The sequence below is a fragment of the Erinaceus europaeus genome, chromosome 18, assembly GCF_950295315.1.
Source record: "Erinaceus europaeus chromosome 18, mEriEur2.1, whole genome shotgun sequence".
Classification (NCBI taxonomy): Eukaryota; Metazoa; Chordata; class Mammalia; order Eulipotyphla; family Erinaceidae; genus Erinaceus; species Erinaceus europaeus.
Genome location: NC_080179.1, coordinates 60,790,818 through 60,814,140, shown reverse-complemented (window position 1 = coordinate 60,814,140; position 23,323 = coordinate 60,790,818). Strand labels below are relative to the sequence as shown.

At 38.0% G+C, this 23,323-nt stretch overlaps 1 protein-coding gene across 1 annotated transcript in view; it reads left to right on the top strand.

Moving 5' to 3' along the window:
• LRP1B (LDL receptor related protein 1B) overlaps window positions 1-23,323 on the top strand; it is a 1,816,831-nt gene that overhangs the window by 356,394 nt on the left and 1,437,114 nt on the right. The window contains exon 2 of the mRNA XM_060178059.1: window positions 3,935-4,057. Within this exon, the coding sequence (XP_060034042.1) occupies window positions 3,935-4,057 (123 nt within the window). The remainder of the gene's footprint in view (window positions 1-3,934; window positions 4,058-23,323) is intronic.

The window sequence follows — 23,323 nt, the reverse complement described above, 5'->3', positions numbered from 1 at the left end:
ATTTTATATTTTGGGCTACTCAATAACTGACATAAAATTATTCTGACTTTTAGATTGCTTGGTCACGCTACCAGGACACAAATTATTCTGACTTAAAAAAAGTCATTTATTGAAACTGGGAGACAGTGCCCCAGTGCCACGCATGTTACCATGTAGTATCATACAAATGAGAAACTTCGTGTGTAGTAGGGCAGTTCTGTGGTGCCTCTTTTGTCTTTCTCCCTCCCCACTTCTCATTTCCATGTGGACAAATAAGAGTCTTGTGGAGATTGTGGAGTAACGTAAGCAAAAAATATTTTGTGTAGTGGTGGGAGGATTTTATGTATATTCATAAGAAACTGGAACTATCAGTGCACTGCTCAGTTCTGACATATGGCGTTGCCAGGATTATAACTGTGACTTCCGGAACCTCAAATGTGAAGGTCTAGTACAACAAGAAGTACACTACCTATGTACTATGCCTGTGGTATTATCTTGATTTCAAAAAATAAATTAAAAAATTTTTATTAACTTTATTTATTGGATAGAGACAGTCAGAAATTGAGAGGGAAGGGGAGAATAGAGAGGGAGAGAGACACTTACACACCTGAGTCACCACTCTCAAAGCTTTCCCTCTGCAGGTGGGGACCAAAGCCTGAACCCAGGCCTTTGTGCACTGTGACATGAGTGCTCCACCAAATGTGTCACCACCTGGCTCCTGAAAAAAATATTTTACTATCTTCTTATGAATATGTTAGAGAAACTCTACAGCACTGTTGAACTTTGGTTGATGGTGGGGCTAGAGATTTATCCCAGGTCTTTCAGGACTCATGCATGAAAGAAACCTCTGTGCAATCTCCCTGGTCTCTTATCTTACATTTAAAGACAGTTTAATTGTTTTCCTAATTTTTCTGTCAGTCATGAATTCATATAAAGGCAATGAGTGCATATGATGGGAAAGGTTCCAAGCTGGGTGTGAAGATGAGAAATTGTCCCCATGTGTCAGTAAGAATACTATAAGCCATTACTCCACCCTAATAAAATGATTAAAAGAACCAATAAAAAAGTATCTATGTATACTTTAGCAACATTAAAAATGCATTTCTAAAAAAAACATCAAGTGTTTCAAAGGCAAATTCCCAAAGTGTGAAGAAAATAGGCATAGTTTCTTTTAGTAAAAAACAAACAAACAAAAAACCAGAGCTTGAATGCTTGGTTCTTAAAATGTATCCCCATCTAACCCCAAATTACATGTCTTCACTTCCAAGACCCCTTGGCCCACTATAGAACACCTATTGCTGACTGTGGTCTTCTCCAGAACCCTGCAACTTAGCACAGTTATCTTCACATGCAGCTGCTTTCGTGGTCCGGCTTAGTTTTTCTTTTTTTCACTTAAGACTTATTTCTATACCAGTTTTGCATATTATGGTACAGTTTCAAAACCTATAAAAACATAACATTGAAATGCCAGGAATAAAATGTAACACAACAATTAACAACCCTGGAAGAAAGTAGTGGAGAACATAGCTTATGTACACATCATACCGCCCTACCTTTCCCAGGGTCAAATTTAGAAGTTACAGAAATCCACAACAAAATCTTGCCACAACTACACAGACATCATGGTCCAACACTCAAGTGCGGAAGAGCAGCTTAAAATCAAGACCCAGACAAGGTTTTCTACTCAAAAGAATCTCAGGTGTCCTTTGTGACAGAATTTCTGTGAAAGTCAGCACAATGAAAGGGATAGTGGTGTTGCTCTGGGGGGTGGTGGCTTCCTTAGCAGCAGAGAAATGTTTGGCAATTAATACTGAAAACTGTACTTAGTCTAGTTACCATGAATAATTCTCTGTAGCTTGTCTGCATCAAAAGTCGTGTCAGGAAGGGCAGGCTAGTGGTGCACCTAATTAAGCGCACAAGTTACAGTGCGCAAAGACCCAGGTTCAAGCCCCAGGTCCCCACCTTCTGGGGAGAACTTCACAAATGGTGAAACAGTGCTGCTGGTGTCTCTCTGCCTCCCTCTCTGCCTCCCTCTCTGTCTCTCTCACTCTCTCTCTCTCCTCCCCCTTTCCCTCTCAATTTCTGGCTGTCTCTATCCAATAAATAAAGATAATTTTTAAAAAATGTAAAAGAAAATCCTGTTAGGCTTGAGATACTCAGTAGTTCAGTCACTGGGCTAAACAAGCCAACTTGAGTTTTTGCAGGTTTTTTTTTATATTAATCTTAATTATTTGATAAAGACAGTCATAAATCAAGAGGGGAAGAAGTAATAGAGTGAAAGAGAGACAGAGTGACACCTGCAACACTGCTTCACCACTAACAAAGCTTTCCCGCTGTAGGAAGAATGGGGCCTCAAACCCGGTCCTTGGACATTGTAACACATTGCTCAACCACGTGTGCCACCACCTGGCCCCACTATTTCTGTTTTTGAAATGACTGAAGTAGGCTGTTTAGCTTGTTGTTTTCATGAAGACCTCGTAAAATCCCCATTCATCCTCTACAGTCTTATTCTCTTGTTCTCAGTGCTCCAGAAGCACATGAACTTCTGAAGTTAGAACAGTCTCAGCTATTGAAAACTCACTGGGAAAGATGAGGTGAGAAACAGTCTCCTCTACCTTACCAGCCAGTGGGTGACCGCTGCCTGCTGCCATGGACATGGATGCGTCGAGAGTCAGTACTCTTAGCAAGGGAAGTGGAAATGTGAAGAATACACAGACACTGGTAGATAGATACACACGATTCTAAAATGCATATTTACTTGTTATCAGAGAGAGAGATGCTGGAGGGAAGGACTAGAGCTCTGTTCATCTTTGGCATAAAATGGTGCCAAGGATTTAACCTACAACCTCAATGACCTTAGGTCTACGAGTTAGGTGTTAAAGCACGCTAAGCTATCACTGAGCTACTGAGTAGCTACTGAGTACAATTATGTTTTGTATATTGTTAGGTCTAATACTATCGCTTAATACTATGGTTTCCCTTATAGTTTTTATTATATATGCATACATACATTTATATCAACTTGCTGAATTATTTTATCTTGAGTTATTCCTATATATACATCACAAAAGCATAAATTACATAAAATGGTTAAGATGTCCCAGATCTTTCTTCATATCTGAAAATGAATTTTTCAAAAATACTCCTATTTTGGAAAATTAGAAAATATAAAGGATGGTTTTATTTGAAATATTCATAGAATATGTACTAAGTATATAATAAATTCATATATCCAAATCTAATGATATGGCTTGATCTTTAGGAAAGATTACTGGTACTAAGTAGTATAAAACAGTAGAAGGATAATAATCGACTTTTAGGATACAACCATTTTTAGAATCCTAACTTAGAAAAGTGGTATATGGAAGTTTATTGTTACGTGTCTAGCTTAGTTTACAATACTATTACTAGGGGAATTGTAATAAAACAAAGAGAAGAAAATATGATATTTAGTCTCTTGATGTAGATATAAAAGACTATTAGCAAGAAGGAGGGTTAGAAACCGAATGCTTATGATGCATATAACTAATTACTTAACTTTTGTTTTGATATTTTTCTTGGAGAAAAGGTTATTAAAAATTCCTTGCAAAAAAAAAAAATCCTTGCTTAGGAACTCCTGAGCATTTGAAGGTCAGTTAGATCAACATCTTCCATAAACCATCTTGCTGGTACATTAGTATGCCTTATGACAAGGCCTAAAATCATAAATTCAAACATAATTTCCAAAACAGATTGTGTGAGACTGCAGCTAACTCAAATCTATCAAAACTGTGTGCTTGAACTGAGTGACTAAAATGAAGGAAAAATTAATTGCTTTAAACTTTGCTGCTGACCAGAAAAGTGGTACACATCCACATACCTCTTATGGATTGCCTTTTGACATTTCATCTTTGTATGGCTTTTGTGCCCATGTTCAGATCATTCATATTTTATTTCAAAACATTCTCATTTTCAGATCAGCAGTTGTGTGATCCTGGTGAATTTCTTTGCCACGATCACGTGACTTGTGTCTCCCAGAGCTGGCTGTGTGATGGAGATGCTGACTGCCCTGATGATTCAGACGAGTCTTTAGATATCTGTGAGTAGAAAGATTCTCATACCGTTCGGATTTACCTTACACGTGAAACTAAATGTCGCTTGTTTTCATGGATGACTGCTGTTCTAGCTGAATCTCCTGTCCAAATAGCCCAGGAGACCTGAAACTTTTTGCTTGTGTTTCCTTGAAAAGGACTGAGTGAGAGTATAGATGCAATGTTGTTGTGTGAATTGACAGGTAGGAAAGAGAATATAAGGTTAATGGTTTCTGTGTGTTTGCCTTACCATAAGAAAGTAAATAGTTTGAAAGGAAAAAAATGATTTAAGACATATTACTAAAAAGGATTTTCACATGATCTAATAATTTATCTCAAACATTTTGAGTCAGAAGAGTATCTAAAAGTAATAGTAAATAAACCAAGTTTTCACTCCAATATGATTTCTTTTATTCATATTATCTTTATTTGATAGAGACAACCAAATATTGAGATGAAAGGGGAGATAAGGAGGGAGAGAGACAGAGACACCTGCAGACCTGCTTTACCAATTGTAAAGCTTTCCACCCTGCAGGTGGGAACTTGGGGCTTGAACCTGGGTCCTTGCACATTGTAACCTGCATTCAACCAGGTTTGCCGCCACCCAGTCCCCAGTATTATTTTTTATTAACTTCAGGAGATACATACAAGTTCTATGCTCCTTATACAACCAAATATACCAACTTATTAGTATTGTACTAAAAACGTCTGTTTAGATCCTTGAAATTAAAAAACAATGAATATTTTTGTTTGATATTGTAGGCATTACAAATATTGGCCTCATTTTCTATTTATATGTTTATGTTTACAAATTTTTAAGTTAATATAATCTTTGTTGAAAATCTTAATATTAAAAATCAGAGGCAATTTTCTTTATATTTACTAGATTTTTATACTAATATATAAGTATCTGAATATTTGCATTAGTTGTTTCTCTTTAAACATTCAGTATTAAATACTATGTTTCTAATTTGTACCAAGTCTAGAAATTTAATGGCAAACCTTTATTAGACTATAGCATAATGAAGGATAGACATATGTAGAAAAACTATATGAGAAAATTCCCAATTTCATAAATAAAATGTGGTATATTCATATGAACTGTGTTTTACCAAAAGAATGAAATACTACATGTATGACTTGGTTAAAACTTGAAAGCATTATCCCATGCAAAGTAATCAGTTCTAAAGACTGAATATTTTATTGTTTCAGTCAAATAAAAGATCCCAAATAGGCAAACCTGCATAGACAGGAAGTAGATTTTTTTTTCAGGGGCTGGTGGGTGAAAAGGAATGAGATATTTCTGGTAATGAATATGGGGTCTATTTGGGGGCTGAAGTCAATCTTCTAAAATTAGATTATGGTTAAAGTTGAATAATTGTTAATATATTTTAAAGTACCAGTTTGTGCATGTTGTATGGGTAAAATGTACGGAGGATGAACTATATCTTAATGTTAAAAGTGGGGAAACTATAGTCTTATGTTTATGAATACATTTAGCATAATGATATAAAATGCTACAATTATCAATATTCATTTCATTGAATGTAAAAGTTTTGGGGTCATGTTTCAAATATATATGCATAGGACTAAATATCATTTGAAGCATTATCCCTCACTTATCTAAGTCTATCTCAGTATTACCTGCAAGAAAAAATTGTTTGGGCATAATCAGAATAAAAAAGTAAATATTTAAGTTTGGTACAGGCATTTTACATGTATAATCTGATATTCCAACCAAGTTTCTGATAGGCAGAGACATGCAACAAATGTATGAAAACTAGGAGGTGGGAAAACAAGAGAAGAAGGGAAGAGAATGAATACCTTGTAATAGTCTAGCCAGTAGGATACAAATGTGACCAAGAAGTAAAGGATGGATAGTCTGTCTGGGCAGACATTCACTTCATTGCTGACATACAATAGGGAATGGTGATGCTCGTTTAGATCAAGAGGGAGTTCTAGAAAATACATTAGAGAGGATGTAGGGGTCAAAGAGTAGCAAGAATCTGTGGGGTCCACATTAAAGTCTAGACAGGAGAAAAACTGCAATTCATGCCCGAGTGTTTAGAGGATATGCACCCTGCTCCATCTCTTGTGTTCCCAGGAACGTGACTGATTCCTTGCATGGCTACATTAATGGGACCCAAACCTGTGTTTCTCTGTCAGGCAAGCCCTAAGTATCTGAGTATCTGTTTGGAACGGTAGATATTACTAAGATAATGTTGTGAAATATCTTAAATAGCCACCATGTATAGAAGGTAGGTGATGCCACTTTGAGTTTGTGGTGTACCTATCAATAGTTTCAGGATGGATTCTTCAATTCCCAAAAATAATTGATTTATTTTTTAATTGTTTTTTTATTTATAAAAAGGAAACACTGACAAAACTATAGGATAAGAGGGGTACAGCTTCGCACAATTCCCACCACCAGAACTCTGTATCCCATCCTCTCCCCTGATAGCTTTCCTATTCTTTAGCCCTCTGGGGATATGGACCCAAGGTCATTGTGGGATACAGAAGGTTGAAGGTTTGGCTTCTGTAATTGCTTCCCCACTGAACATGGGCATTGACTGGTCGATCCATACTCCCTGTCTTTCTCTTTCCCTAGTGGGGAAGATTTTAGCAGACCAAAGCCTTAACTGAAAAATTACATGTGACTTGCATAAGTATAGATGGTCTATTTCCCAGTTTTTTAAAAGGAAGTTTATATCTGTGTAATATGTTTTATTAAATAGTTATTTTCTTCCTTAGTGAAACTTAGTTTTAAACTATTTCTTCAGTGAGATATCTCACTCTATAGGCTGCATGCCTTGCTATACAGGTTTGAGCTACAGTGACATATGTGAGGTGATACAATACTGAATAATCTTTGATACTATGGCAGCACTCTCTCTCTCTCTCTCTCTCTCTCTCTCTCTTACATAGCCTGGGCCTTGTTCATGTACATATTATTTATTTCAAGTCACTAGATTTTTATTCAGAGAGAGATAGAGAGGAAGAGAAAGAGGAGAGAGAGAGAGATACCATAGTTAAGTTGCCCAGTATCTAAAAGGCAACACTAAAACCAGTCTATCAACACATACACTTAACAAAAAGGAGAAATAACTAATTTTTTTCTACCTGACTATTTAATCTGAGTAACGTACTTGGGTCTACATTTTAATTAGTCTGTTCCAGATAAATGGTTTTTTTGAAATCTGGTCAAGCATAGAGAAAAAAACTGTATGAACAATATCAGACTTTTTCAAATTTAAAATTTTATATCCAGATGTTAACAATTATCATTTCCACTGTGTCATTTTGCTTTGTAATATGTTATTTTGTGATATTCGTGGCAGTCAACACTGATCTAGTTTAAATAATTTTATAATTATATGAATGTATGCATTCAATGTTAAAGATGAATACCAGAAATCCTGAAAGTTGAAGACTGATTTTTAAGAAGTGTAATTGTGTGATGAGTTTATGAACAAAAGTGTGTTACCATCTTTGATATGAAAACAAAATATGTTGCATCTACAAAATATTAGAAGGAAACAGCTGTGCAATTTAATTATTTTAACTAAACCAGTTAGCATTTAAAACAAGACCGATAAAGCATAGAATTTATTATGACACTGTGAAAGCTCTGCAGTGAAAAAATTCTTACAAGAAAAAAATAATTTTGAGGGAGAGAGAAAACTCTAGTGAAGTGTTGATGGCTGAAAGGATTTAAAATGTATCCATAAAGAAAACAAGAATTCTTGAAAAAATGAATAAGATTTTGATATTTATTGACTTGAGGAATTGACATAAACTTATTTTTTTCTTCCATGTTTACTTTCAGAATCCAAGAAAGATCACTAGTATTCATGAAGCAGGAGTTAGATTTCACTAACAACAGTTCAGGCAAACAACAACAATAATAATGATGGAATTGATTTACTACTATATTGAATGATTGTTGGTGTGAGTTATCTCAAATGGTAAATGAAACACATTTAGTGATGTTTATTCTTGGCATTCACTACAAAGAACTGATGCTACTTCAGTCTTGTACTAAAAATGTTAGCCTTTGTTTCTCCATGTTATTTGAAGTAATTTTTCAAGTCCCTAAATGAATCATCATCTTCAGGTTTATGAGGAAAGGAAAATAGAAAATTTGGGAAATCATATTTCTGCTCACTACTTTCAATCCAGTCTTGTGTAGGAGTGCTTTGTTTTAGTTTTGGCGTTTGTGTGTGTGTGTGTTTGTGTGTATGTGTGTGTGTATGTGTGTAATAAAAGCTTGGTAACATGTATGGCAAAATATCTTCGTAAAAGACAATTTTATTCCAAGGTATTCAAAATTAATTCTTTCTAAAATACTCTGTTGAATAGTTAATGGTACTTCCTTTGAAACAGTCAACTCCAGCTGATGTATTTTTTTTTTCTTTCTGGGAAACTGATATTAACTGACTTAAATGTAGAATCTTCCTTTATAAGCCAGAAGTAGATTAGCAATGCTGTTTTTCTTCTCCCCATAATGCCCTACTGTCTGCCATTCAGAAAGTCAGATAGGAGTCCATCAATTACAGATTATGTTTTAAACTTTTTGATTTAAACACACTGATTCATAGAGCAACAATGGATAAACTGACCTTTTGGGAAGGTAATATTGGCAACCTTTATAGTAGCAGTATGTGGTATTGACACTGGTCTGTCTTTTCCTACAGTTGGGGTAAGGAAACGTGTGTAAAAAGTCAGATAATATTGTAAGTTTCATGAATCTATAAACTATTTGTTTCCTCTTCTTCTTTTTCTTCTACTTCTTCTTCTTCTTCTTATAAAATCATTTGAAATGGGAGGGGAAATAGATAGTTTGTGAGTAGACTGCATGTCTTCCATGAGTAAAGCCTTAGGTTCACTTCATAGGATGTTTGGGATTCTACTGATGGTAGGGCAGACTTTAGTCCTCCCCCAACCCACAAACATAAAATGTAAAAATTTATTTTTTTAAATTGTTTTATTTATTAATGAGAAAGGATGAAAGAACCAGACATCTTTCTGGTACATGTGCTGCCGGGGATTGAACTTAGGACCTCATGCTTGAGAGTGCAATGCTTTATACACTGCACCACCTCCCGGACCACAAATGTAAAAAATTTGACTCTAGGACATGGTTCAGTTGTATTGTCGGTTTGATCCCCACAACTGAAGTTTTTTTTTTTAATTTTTAGTTTATAAAAACAGTATAGGATTCAGTTAGCAAGAAAAAAAAAGATGGGGATAACATTAAAAGGAAAAGATAAGTGCCAACTGACCCTTTCTCGGGAGAAATTTTGATTTTTGGTTTTGGTCACCTTGACTTGATTGTACAAGACAACATTTTCCAGATAGAGAAAGACAGGGGGAGACAGAGAAAGATGCCACAAAATCGTTTTTTTCTTAGTGTGATGGAGGCTGGGCTTGAACCAGGATCATGTGCATGATAAAACAGGTACACTTTCCAAGTATATCTTACTAACATGAAGAATGAAACATTCACTCCAAGCTGAATCAGTAGATTTCACCTTAGTTCTTTTGAACATGAATGATTACATGGCATGTGTATCAATGAGTATATTCCAGATAGTCTACTGCTTTTTCTAGTAGAATGTGTAGTTTTGCTCAGAAAAACAGGAGAATGGATATGGTATAGATGGAAGGAGCAGATAGCATGTAAACTACAGTGTCCCTTCATCCTCCTCCTTGCTCTGTTCACCACATGCCAGCGCATCATCTGTATAATAGACATGTCAGTGTATGTCCCACAGTGATATCCTTAAATTAAAGCCCAATCCACAGTAAAATTCCCTCTGCAACCACACTTCATTCTGTATACAGATAACCACAACTCCTAGAAATACTACTTGATGGTTTCTGATAAATTATGCTAATTATGCCCCTACCATTCTTTCTGGAAATGCCCTAAGGATGTGTTCAATAATATAACCAGTTTTCTATATACATTATTTTGACTTAATAACAATTAAACAAACAAACAAAAAGAATTGAGTTCATTATACCCAACTATTAGGACAAATCTGATATAAAGGTTTTTTTTTGGGCGGGGGCAGCTTTGTCAAGTAAGTTTTTCAATAACTAGCTGAATAATTTGTAAAAATTAAAATAAATGGATAAAGGCCACATTAGTAAAACTAGTACATAGTCAACACAATAATCTTTAAAAGGAGATGCTATATTATTATTATTTTTCCACTAGGGTTATTTCTGGGGTTAGATGCTTATACTATTCTACTACACTTTGTGCTCTTTACTCTTTCTTTTGTTTTGATAAAGGGTGAGAAACAGAGAGACAAAGAGAAAGAGAGACACCTGAAACACTGTTCCACTGCTATTAAAGCTTCACTCCTGAAAGTGGAGGCTAAGGTGGGACTTGACCCATAGTCCAAGGGCATGGTGGTGCTTGTAATCAACCTACTGAGTGAACCACCACCTAGTCTCACTGCTATCTCTTAAAACTTGTGAGGGAAATGGTTGTGGGGAAAACACAGTGGCAGTACACAGGACTTGCATGAGGTCTCAAGTTCAATCCCAGCAGGAATACACAGTGATTTTGCTGAACACACAAAAGGAAAAGAGGGCTAGTAGACAGATCACTGCGTAGGGATATGTGCCATGAACTAGCACAGCAAGGGTTGACCCCAGGCACCATATGAGTGCCATGACATGGAGAGAAACTGTGGTGACTCGTTACCCTTTCCTTTCCCTCTATGCCTGTTTGTCTGGAAAAAAAAAATCACAAAGTCATAAAGTTGGCTCTCAAATAAGGAAATAACATATGCACCAGCACCTGGTAAAGTAAAAAAGACAACAACAAAAGAAACGGGGTGGGTGAGGAAGATAATGGTTTTTCTATATTCTTTGAAGCTTACTATTTCCTAGTGAAGGTTTTCTTCTTTTGAAACTTGGTTTTCTCTTTGGAATACCAAGGTGCAGAAGGCTCCAATCACTAAGAAGTTCTTTAAGACCACCTAATTAAAAAATATGTCATTTGAAAAGATATATAAAACTATCCCAACAGTCTTGTATCACATTCGCTTTGGGAATGATCAATCCTAATTCAGTAATGCAGTCCAAATTAACAAGCCTTTTTGATAATAGAAACAGAGTCATTTATGAAAAATAAAATGTCTCTGAGTGGGGTTACTTGTACCTCAGTGTGAATTGGTTATTGCTTTCATTGTGCTAGCTTTGTTGTGGGATTTTAAACTTTATTTAGATGAGAGGATATTAATGAGATTCTTATATTATACACAGACCAGACCTTCCCCTCTATGATACAAATTAGACAATCTTTTATAATTTCCTTCTATACTTCTTTGACAGAGGTCAGAGAACTAAAATGAAATTCAGTTGAAAGGTTATTAGCAAACAGATAATGCCTTTAAAACACACACACACACACACACACACCATAATAGGGTGCTGAAAGTAGACTGTAGGAACAATAAAATGAAAGAAGTATGATTCTTGTAATAGTGATTTAGAGGTCACTTTGCAATGTGTTAATATTTGAAAACCATAAAGCTAAGCTTTCATTAGGTAGAGGAGCTAAAATGATCCTACAGATTAAAGAGAAAGCATATGAGGCCCATGAGGGTCGTTTATGTCTCTTTCAATTCTTTTTGTTTTGCTCTTCATTTTATCCTGAGACTCCTCTGTTCAGCAGTGAAGAGGCCAAAAACATTGACCCTTCTTTAATAATATAAAGACTCCCATTTATGAGCTGGTTGGAAGGGTGACACGAAGATGGGAGGAGGGAGTTGTGAATTGAATCGAAAGGGCCTGTTCAGGTATTGTTGGTTCATTCCCCTAACATTTGAGGACTGGATGGTGATGGCATATCTCTTGATCCTTTCCCATGATGTCCTCCCAGGTTTCTGAATGTCGATCTAGTCATTTTGTAAGGTTGATTGGTGCATGAATTCACACAGATGAGCAAGACCAGTTTTCAAAAGGGCCTTGCTTTTTTCACTCAAGTCTTTCCTGCTATTTGCTCTTCTGATCCAAGATCACAGGTCACTGAGTAAAAAGGGATTCATGTCACTCATCCTGAACCGGAAACGATAGGGAATGAAAACGTTGAAATGACATGAAATAAATGATGAAAAGTAAAATAGATGAATTCCAGAGACAACTCTGGTAAAATCTCCTTGGCTTAAGGGATGATGTACTATAAACAAATGTTCTTGCCAGGCTCTACAGGGACAAAGCTAGAGGCTAGCGAGGAGGCTTCTCAGAAATGATTCAATTCATCATTTATCCACAACTAATCTAGCATTTGGGGTTGGGGAATGTAGCCTTTTTACCTTTCAAGGGTGAGCAAATTTCTTCCCGGAGGACGCTTTATTCTTTATAGTCAGTGTATAAAATTTACATTTGACTTTCACTCAGAAGTGCTCCTAAAGTGACATATTTTTGCTAAATGAAGCACTAAAGGATGCTGTGTTCTAAGAACTCATTTTAATGAAAATGCCTTTCTTCATCACTCCCTTCCCCCACATCTTCTATCTTTCTCTCTTTCCCTGAAAGCAAGAAATAAAGCTGCCTGTGGACTTGTTAGTAGGACAGAAAGCATCATCATTGTGCTAATTGCTGTGTTGGCCCTGTTCAAGTTCAGGCAATATAATTGACTGTGGGTTGAATTTATTTAATTAAAATCTTTTAACATTAACTCTCCTGGTTTTCTAGGATGGGGGGAAAATTGCTCACAAAGGAGTGAAGCTCTGAGAAAATGGGTAAAAATAGGACTTGGCTGGAAGGAACCATTTCAGTGAATGTAACCAATAGCAATACACTCAGTATGGAGTGTTTCTTTTCTTTTCCTTATATTAACTAAAAACAAAAATTGTAGGAGGGAAGATTTTTCCTAAATATTCACTCAGGGCTGGTTCATGAAGGATTAAATGCAAGTGAAACATTCTCCAGCGGACACACATCTTTCTGAGTACTCAATAGACAAGAAAAAAAGATAAAGACAGCTCTGATTTATTTGACAAAAATAATTATTCAATAATAATATTTGTCTTTGAATGCAGCAATCATAAGATTAATAAATTCAATCTCTGTTAAATATAATAGTAAAATGATTTATACTCATTTAATAGTTTGATTTTTAGGAACACACACAGTAGGATGATTAGATGTTACTTGATCACAGTAGCTATTACATTTCTATTGACATGTACTAAAATTTACTAAGTTAAAGCAACACGTATTTCTTACCTTACAATTCTGTAGTTTTTTTAAAAATTTATTTATTTATTATTGGATAGAAACAGAGAGAAATTGAGGGGGCAGGGTGTGGTAGCAAGGACGAGAGATCCTGCAGCCCTACTTCACTACTTGTGAAGCTTTCCCCCTTCACATGGGAACCAGAGGTCTGAACCCCAGGTCCTTGTGCACTGTAGTGTGTGTACTTAACCAGTTGTTCCACTTCCTGGCTCCTTTACGTTACAATTCTATATGCCAAAGGCTTTCAACTTCAAAACTCTGAGCTCAAAGTCTGAGGGAAAATTTGTTTTCAACATTATTTAGGTTAGTGGCATAATACAGATTCTTTCAGTTGTAAGAATGAGGCCAAATGTCTTAATGGTTGTCTTCTTCATTCAGTCTTAAGCACAGAAAACTACTTACATATTTTTCCCAGTTTTCACTATCAGTAGTCATGTATGGAAACCTCTTCCTATTTCCTGATTCAAATATATGAATTCCTCCTCTAGGAATAGATGGAAAACAAGTAACAGTAACAAAGTTAACACCTAAGTCTGTATGCTTTCAAATTCCTCATGAAATTATATTAAGAGGAAAAAAACACCTCTCATATTGTCACATATATAATATATCCCACTGATAAGATATCTTACTGTATTCACAGGTCCCACCCACCTTCAAAGATAAGGGGGTAGGCCAAAGTTAACAGTCCTTGGAGTCATTTTTAGAGATCCAAGATTAGCTGCCTACAGAACTGGTTTCATTCAGAAGTCTTTTGACTAGATTTGTGGATGGTCATCTTCCTCTAATTTCTCCTAAAAGTATCTCTCACCCCCAGCATACTATCCCCTCTCCAAGCCTCACTGTGTATCCATCTGTCTCTGGCTTTCTTCTTTTAAAGGCGTTACATATATTGGATTAGTACCTGTCCACATGACTTCATTTTACCTTAATTGTCTCTTTATAAACAATAGCCAAATATTGTAGTTACATTCTGAGGTGTGAGAGGTGAGGGCTTCAGTATATGAATTTGAGGAAAACAATACCCTCTATGGTCACAGAATGGCTTTGATATATATTGACCAAGAATTTGCTACTAGTTCCATATATTTGCTTAAAAAGTTGGCCACCTTCCTATTTATTTATTTATTTATTTATTTATTTATTTATTTATTTATTTATTTATATTGTCACCAGGGTTATCTCTGGGACTCAGTGCCTGCATGATGAATCCACTGTTTCCTGTGGCCACCCTCCACCTCCGGCCCTGTTTCTTATAGAATACGAAGAAATTGAAAGAGGAAGGGGAGATAGAGAGGGATAGAGGAAGAGAGTCACTTGCAGCCCTGCTTCACTGCTTACCAAGCTGTCCTGCCCCCATGCAAGTGGGAACCAGAGCTTGAATCCAGGTTCTTGTGCAAGGTACTTTGCACCACCACGGCACCCTGAGCACAACTTTTATATAAAGAATTTCAAACTGATATAAAGGTTGAAACAATGACAAATTTCTATATAGCCTGAAATTATCAATCATTAGCATTTTATAATATCTGACTCATCTTTTTATTGGAATTATGCTATCATAATAAATATAATGCATACTCCCTTAGGTATACGTATGTTCACATATGAATTTGCTGATCATTTAAATAAGTTACAGGCATCATGGCTTTAGTCCTAAATAATTCTAGTAAGAGATTCTTACATAGCCATGTATTATTATTACACTTATTAAACTTGACATTGATATGACATCCAGTCCATATTCAAATTTATCTTCTGTTCCTTTAAATACCTCCTGTTGTAATTTATATTCAATCCAGGATCCAAACTAGGATATTAGTCTTCTTTAACCCACAATATTTTTCTTTTTTTTTTTTTGCCTCTTATGTTACTCACAATTTCCTGTAGAGTGTCATGTATTTTAAACTTTGATTCCTGATAATTAAACTCAAAATATTTATTTTTCCAAGAATACCCTACAAATTATGGCATATTCTTTTCTCCTGTCTGAAATCAACAGATCAGTTTGATGCAAATTTGGTAACAATCACTAAAATTGATTTACAACAAAAATTTTTAGGAAAAAGGTACATCTCAAAATCATACAACTAAGAAATCTAGCCTTTCTTTTACTACTGTGAAGAAGTTTTAGAGATTCAATTCATAGTTTCATCAGTGGAACAATTGAACATAAAGTTTCAAATGGAAAATAGACCCCCAAAGAATGCATCCTTATTTAACCCAGAGAAAGTTCTGCCCATGGCCCAGCATTACAGGAACTACTCTACTCAGGTTATAATGAGAGAAAACGTGATTTTACAACAAAAAATGCAGGAGAAATTGTTTGCAAATGATGACTTTTAATGAATTCTGTTATACCTGCCAACTGTCAGGGTTTTCTCCAAATAGAATAGACTCTGCATTGCCACTGGGACATTTTCTTATGATATGCAAAATAAAAACAAACATAAGAATGACATTTACAGGGCTATTTCACTATTTGCATGATATTATCATATGCATAAAAAGGCCAAAAGAACCCAGTAGGAAACTCCTGAAAATTACTAAACAATATAGTTAGGTGGCAGGCTACAAAATGAAGGTACAAACATCAGTGGCATTCCTCTATGCAGTCACCAAGTGAGAAGGAATTGATGTCATTTATAATTGTAGCAGAAAAACAAACAAACAAAAAGACTAGGTCCCATCTGAGTAAAAATTTATAGTCCACGAGGTCTAAACCATTTACAATGTGGCTTATGAACTCCAGATATGCTTCACTCTGATTTCTGCCCCATGTCATCTCTTGCCCAGCCAAGCATCCCTCAGAACGCAGAGTTAGACACCAACAATTTCAGGTAGAACCACGCAGCAGGTGGGAGCCCTGCCTCAGAGAATGCCCTGGCCCACCATGCCCTGCCTCCCATGGTATGACCTCAGAGGAGTCCCGAGTGCAGCCCTCCCCCCACCCCTCCACCTGCAAGCCTTCAGTCCCGTTGCCAAGCAACCTCACCTATGAGGTCAGCGCTCAGACGTGTTGATCCGGAATCCTCTGGCGAGAGGGTCTAGGACACTTGGGACTGTCCGCTTGTGGTGGACGCTTCTCTTGAAGCTCAAGCCATTCACTTAGGAATCCTAGATGTCGGGGCTAGGAAATCTACATCCCAGCTTCGGCCAGGTTCTTGGCCAAGTCTGGCAAGGCCTGGTGGGTGTCACTGGCCAACTTTCCCATTGGAGAAAGGCATCGGTGTCAGAGAACACAGAGGATGTGATGGTAGAAGCATCTCCTGCTCTGACATACGATATTGAAGCCTGGCCTGCGGCTTTCTGGACTGAAAGTGAGGCACTCCGGAAGAGTCCAGAAGAGCTGTGTGAGCCCTTAGGGTTTCAGAGTAATCAGTGGTCTTCACGTTCTTCTTCTTCTCTTTCTTCTTCTCTTTCTTCTTCTTTTTCTTCTTCTTTTTCTTCTTCTTCTTCTTTTACTTCCGGACTCTTACGGAGTGCCTCAGGGCTTTCACTTTCCATCCAGAAAGACGGCGACGAAGACGACGACGACGCCGATTCCCAAGTTGTGTCTCAGCTTGAGCCGCCTTTCTTCAGAGTCAGCTGTGAGAATGAGCTATTGAACATCTCAGCTGCAAAAGACGAGGAGGATCTGAATGCAGAACTCAGTGACTTAAGATGTCACTGGAAGGCAGCAGAAACAGAGTTAAAGGAAATTGTCAACGACAAGGAAATACTAAGAAGAAAATTACAAGAACTGTGTGAGCAAAGTGAAGACACAGAAAAGCATTTGTTGTTGGCTCTAGATCGGGAGAGACAACAGAAGAGTGAGAACGAGAGTGTTATCAGTCAACTGAACAGAGACCTCAGGGATGCCGAAAAGAGAGCTCAGGATCTAGAAAAGCAGAACATGGACATCACTCAAGAGAAGGAGGCTGTAGTAAAACACCTGCAGCAAAACCTTTCAGAAATGCTCCAGGTCAATGAGGCTTTAAAGAAAGCTGCTTCTGACTTTAAACTGGAAAAAGAGAGTGCCATTTTAGCCTGTGAAACCATACTGCATCAGGTGGAAGAGTCAGTTGCTCTTCACCATCAGAATTCCCAAGAGAAAAAGTGTCACTTGGAGGCTCTAGAAAGGAAAACAGCACAGCTGGAAGCAGAACTGTGTGAGTTGAGAAAGAAAAGGGCTGAAGAAGCCAAAGCCTATGAGGAAACCATTGCACAACTGTCAAATACATGGAATGTGACAACCTCTGAATTACAGCAAAAACATGACTCTTTAGTGAAAATCAGTGAGGAGAAAGACCTTGAAATCGAGGAACTCAAAAAGAAAATTGCGAAGATGGATATGGATGATAGAGAAACTAAAACTGTTTTATCTTCTAGTTTGGAAGAGAAGAAGCACCTGACACAACTTCTAACTGAGAAGGAAGCAACCCTCAGTAAGCTGGAAACTCTAAATATGCAGTTGTCTACTAGGATTGAGAGAAGTAGCCATCACCGGCCTCATGCAACTGTGCAGAATCTATCACAGAACATGCAAGGAAGAAACACGGGAACTGATGCTGTGAATCAGAAATCTCAGGCTTCACCGACAGTGTTACAAACATCAGTCACTGGAAGTAAACTTGGAGGCATTAGCCACGGGCAGTTTGAAGACCTTCTGCGGCAACTTGGCAAAATGCAACAGGAAGTAGAGAACATGGGAGAGTGGAAACGGCAAATCTTGATCAGGGTACATGACATGCAATTTAAGTCAACTCAGATTGAGGAAGGGTTAAGGAAGTCACTCCAGGACAAAGATGTCACCATTCAACTTCTTCACCAAAACAACCAGCTACTGTCTGAAGCCATCGCTAAGAGCTCAAGCACCTCAAGAACAGAACGTCAACAAACCGGTGACGAAATGAGACAAAGGAGAGAGACAGAACATAGTTTGCAAAACTCAGTTCACAAAATGGAAGTCATGCTCAGCCTGAAAAGCGATCAGTTACTTGCTTTAAATGGAACTCTCACCGAAATAATGAATGAAAACAAAGTTTTAAGAGAGGCAGAAACAAACCTACAGGGAAGAATAGCCAATTTAGAAATGTCTATTGACGAACTAAGAGGAGAAAACAAAAACCTACTGGAGCAGTGTGAGAAGAACAAAGCAAAGTGTCAAGAGTCACCAAAGGCTAATCTTGCTGCTTCTACTGCTTCTTCTTCTCAAACTACAAACAACTGAGACCTCATAGAAAGCCAGGTGTATCCCCATGTTTAGTCTCCTCTCTGCTGCTGTGCAGCTGGACTTGACAGGCTGGGCCTCTACTCCAGAAACTCCCATGAGCTCTGCTATCCAAGTTGACAGCTTTGCCAGCATCTCCTCACAGCACCACCAGAGTTGTCCTGTAAGAACTGTCATATGATCCTGAAAATAGAGAGGACATTCTTTATACCTTCAGAAAAGAAGAAAGTATACTATTCCAAGTGTACCTTGCAGCAAAGTGATTTGCAAAGCTATACATACAGATTTATTTGCATTTGTCAATGATTTCCTATAATAAAATTTTTCATGTTAAGAGGCTGTTGTGGTATTTATACACAATGGAATACTACTCACTATTAGCTGTTTTCATTTCGACAGTTATCTTCTTTGTGTATGCTTTTTTAAGTTAAGACAATTATTTGTTCATGCTTGGGGTTTATGTGTGCAGAACTCTTCCTGACACTGCACAAAAGGGGCACAATTCCACCTAATTCCCACCAGCAGAGTTCCGTACCGGATGCCCTCCATTGAAAGCTTTCCTATTCTTTATCCTCCTGGGAGCATGAACCCAGGATCGTTCTAGGTGCAGAAGGTGGAAGGTCTGTCTTCTGTAACTGCTTCTCTACTGAACATGGGCATTGGTAGGTTGATCCATACTCCCACCCTGTCCCTATATTTCCCTAGTCGGGCACGGCTTTGGAGAGGTGGGGTTCCAGGACACATCAGTGAGGTCATCTGCCCAGGGAAGTCAGGTTGGTGTCATGGTGGTATCTGCAACTTGGTGGAAGAGTAATGGAGCTGAAAGGCTGAAATTCCATGCCTGGGAATTCTGGACACAGTCCCAAGTGAAATCTGTAGAGGTGGCACTGGTTGCGTTGATTTGGTTGAGATCAGCAGATGCGGTAGCAAATGGTATGGATCAAGAGAAGCTTGCAGGAAAATGAGCCACGCCCCATAACTTCCAACACTGGGAGAAATAGGGGTTTTCTAGAGAATGGGAAAGGCTCCTGCTGTCTTAGAGTTTAAGAAGGCAATAGGTATTATTATAAACACGTTATCTGGGAAAGTGGTTGAATTTGAAAATCACATGGTTAGGAGTTACTATTTACATATAGCTGTGTCTTACAGAATATGGACATGGCTAGTGTCTTCTGGTCTCCCGGGCCTAAGATTATAGGTGACTTAATATTTCAAAGAAAAAGTCATAATTAGGAATGTATTAATGGGGAGTCGGGCGGTAGTGCAGCGGGTCAAGTGCACTTGGTGCAAAGCGCAAGGACTAGCAGAAGGATCCCAGTTCGAGCCCCCACTCCCCATCTGCAGGGCAGTGGCTTCACAAGTGGTGAAGCAGGTCTGCAGGTGTCTATCTGTCTCTCCTCCTCTCTGTCTTCCCCTCCTCTCTCCATTTCTCTAACAATGATGACATTGTTAACAATAACTACAACAATAAAAAGCGGCAACAAAAGGGAATAAAATATTAAAACATGTATAAATGATATAAGCCAGCTGTTAATTTAAAATCCAATCCAGTTACCAATTTGAAACCTAATTGCTTAGATTAAAGGAATATGTACTCAGAACTGGGGTCTATGCATCAAAAACTTTGAAAGACATCCTATGCTCTTCTAATAATTAATAATAATAATAATAATAATAATAATAATATAATAATAATACTTCTGAACTCCAACTCCATCAGGCCCTGGGGAGACAGGAGGACAAAGCGAGGGACATTTGAATGTAGTAATAGGGTTGTGAGTGGCTTGGAGGGAGAGGGAAGACCGGACCTGAAAGAAAAAGGGGGCAATTATGCTCAAATCTAGACAGATAGAGGTGACAGTTAACCCATGTCTGCAACCTTGAGAGAACTGCAGAGGCCTGCAATGGAGGGGCTGGGGACTCAGAACTCTGGTGGTGGGAACAAAGTGGAATCATACCCCTGTTACATGTCATTTTGTTAATCAATATAAAATCACTAATATAAAAGAAAAAAGAAAAAAGACACTACATAAATATGGCTTGTTAAACTTAATTACTGACTTTATGTACAAGACTTAACAAATTAGAAATTAACATATATGGAGAAGTGATTTACTGTACTTTTTGTCTCGTGTAAAGACAATCAGTGATAGAGATAAACACAGGTAAAACATTCCTAGTATGTCAGTGATCGTCAGTGAATATTCTGATAGTCGCTCACAGAGTATACACGATGCTTATCATATGTATTATTATTTGGCAGAAAAGCATGGTAACAGAAACATGGTAGTTCAGAGCAGATAACCTAACTTACCCATAGTCAATTTCTACAAAGAATAATTTCCCACTGAAATATTCAGCAACATAGGAGTGCTTTTTAAAAATTAAGGTCTAGATTTCTAGTCAAAATTGTAACTGTCTGCACATAATGGGAATAATTGTTAAGGCCTCAAAGAATTTGCTGGAATATGATTATTTGATTTCACGATTGCTGCAGTCAGCCAAGATGTATGTTTTGAAAATGATCACCATATCCAGACCATAACCTCTAAAAGATGAAAGGAATAATCTTGGTTTTTTTTTTTTAATTTATTTATTTAAGAAAGGAGACATTAACAAAAGCATAGAATAAGAGGGGTACAATTCCGCACAATTCCCATAACCCGATCTCCATATCCCATCCCCTCCCCTGATAGCCTTGCCATTCTCTGTCTCTCTGGGAGTATGGATCCAGGGTCGTTGTGGGTTGCAGAGGGTGGAAGGTCTGGCTTCTGTAATTACTTCCACGCTGAACATGGGCGTTGAGTGGTCGATCCATACTCCCAGTCTTCCTCTGTCTTTCCCCTAGTAGGGTGGGGCTCTGAGGAAGCGGAGCTCCAGTACACATTGATGGGTCGTCTGTCCAGGGAAGTCTGGTCAGCATCTTGCTGGCATCGGGGACCTGGTGGCTGAAAAGAGCGTTAACATACAAAGCCAAACAAATTGTAGAACAATCATGGACCTAAAGACTGTAATAGTGCAGATGAAGTATTGGGGGTATTCCCTGCATGCTCTTGTGTACTTCTGCTTTCAAGTATATATATTTTCCCCTAGTTGATGGGCACGGGTGAACCTATGCTCTATCTCAGGGGACATGGACTGTATCTAGGTTTGGGGCCTTTATTGGGGAGTGGAACACCTGGAATGGAATTAGAGAATACTATGAAAGCAAAGGTCTCACCCAAGTGATGAAGCTGAAGGGTTGTCATTCCACAATTCCAGAAGTGTCTGGTCACAGTCTGAAGTGAAGCATGCTGGGGTGGCACTCCTTGCGTTGATTAGGTTGTGATCTGCGAATGCAATATTATTTGATTTGAATTGAGAGCAGCACGCAGAAAAGTGGGCCCACCCTAAGGTTCCAGGACTGGGGGAAATACAGGCTCTATAGTGGAAATGTGAGGTTCCTGTTGTCTTAGGGTTCAAGAAGACAATGGATAGTTATTGTTATCATCACATGATTTGGTGATAGGGTTAACTTTGGAAAGTCCCTTTGATAGGGTTTGGGGTATAATACCCAGCATCTTGTTTATATCTGTGCTACCAGTTGCTTCTGTTCTCCCTGGTCTAGACTTTTGCGAGTGACAAGATAGCAATGACAGTCTATGTATTAAAAAGACTCACTCTGTGCTTTAAGGAGTTCTAGACATAGCATCAGTTTTTCACCTCTCATATTAATTCAGTGGTGGTTTATATGTTTACACTTTAATAGGAATGTAAATAAACACCACTCCCACCACCAAAAGACTGTGTTCCATCCCCACCACCCAGCCCCGCCCATCCATCCCCCCGCCGTGCTGGGAAGCCCAATGGCCACCCACCCCTTCACCACACTGTTTTTACATTGGTGGCCTGCTCTCAGTTTAATCAGATCCTGCTTTTAGTTTCCCTTTCTGTTCTTCTTTCTCAACTTCTGTTGATGAGTGGGGACATCCCATACTCATCTTTATCTTTCTGACTTAGCTGACTTAACATAATTCCTTCTAGCTCTGTCCAAGATGGGCCAGATAAGGTGGGCTCATTGTTCTTAATAGCTGCATAGTATTCCATTGTGTATATGTACCACAGCCTTCTCAGCCACTCATCTGCTGTTGGGCACCTGGGTTCCTTCTAGGTTTTAGCTATAATGAATTGTGCTGCTTGGAACATAGATGTACACACATCTTTTTGGTTGGTCATTATGGAACCCTTGGGGTATATCCTCCCCAGGAGAGGAATTACTGGGTCATATGGAAGTTCTATGTCTAGCCTGGTGAGAGCTCTCCAGACTGCTCTCCAGAGAGGCTGGACCAATTTACATTCCCACCAGCAGTGCAGGAAGGCTTCCTCTGTCCCCACAGCCTCTCCAGCTTTTGTTGCTGCTGTCCTTTTTGATGTATGCCATTCTCACAGGAGTGAGGTGGTATCTCAATGTTGTCTTTATTTGCATCTCTCTGACAATCAGCGCCCTGGAACAGTTTTTCATATTTTTGTTAGTCTTTACTCAATATCCTGAGTTTTTAAATTATGATATTCTTAGATATTTTATCTTTACAAGTTATGATTCTGATACTAAACCTTGGAACTTTGGTCCACAGATCCCTGGAATAGAGAGACTCTCATTACAGAAATAACAATTTGACCTCTAGTCTATACAAAATGGATCAGTGTATTTAAATAGTTGAATGTTTCCTGAAATTCTTTTAAAACTGTGTTAAAACATCGTGCCTTTCTTCTTAGAATTAATTATGAAACTTACTGTTATATGAAAGCAGATGGTCTTTTAGAA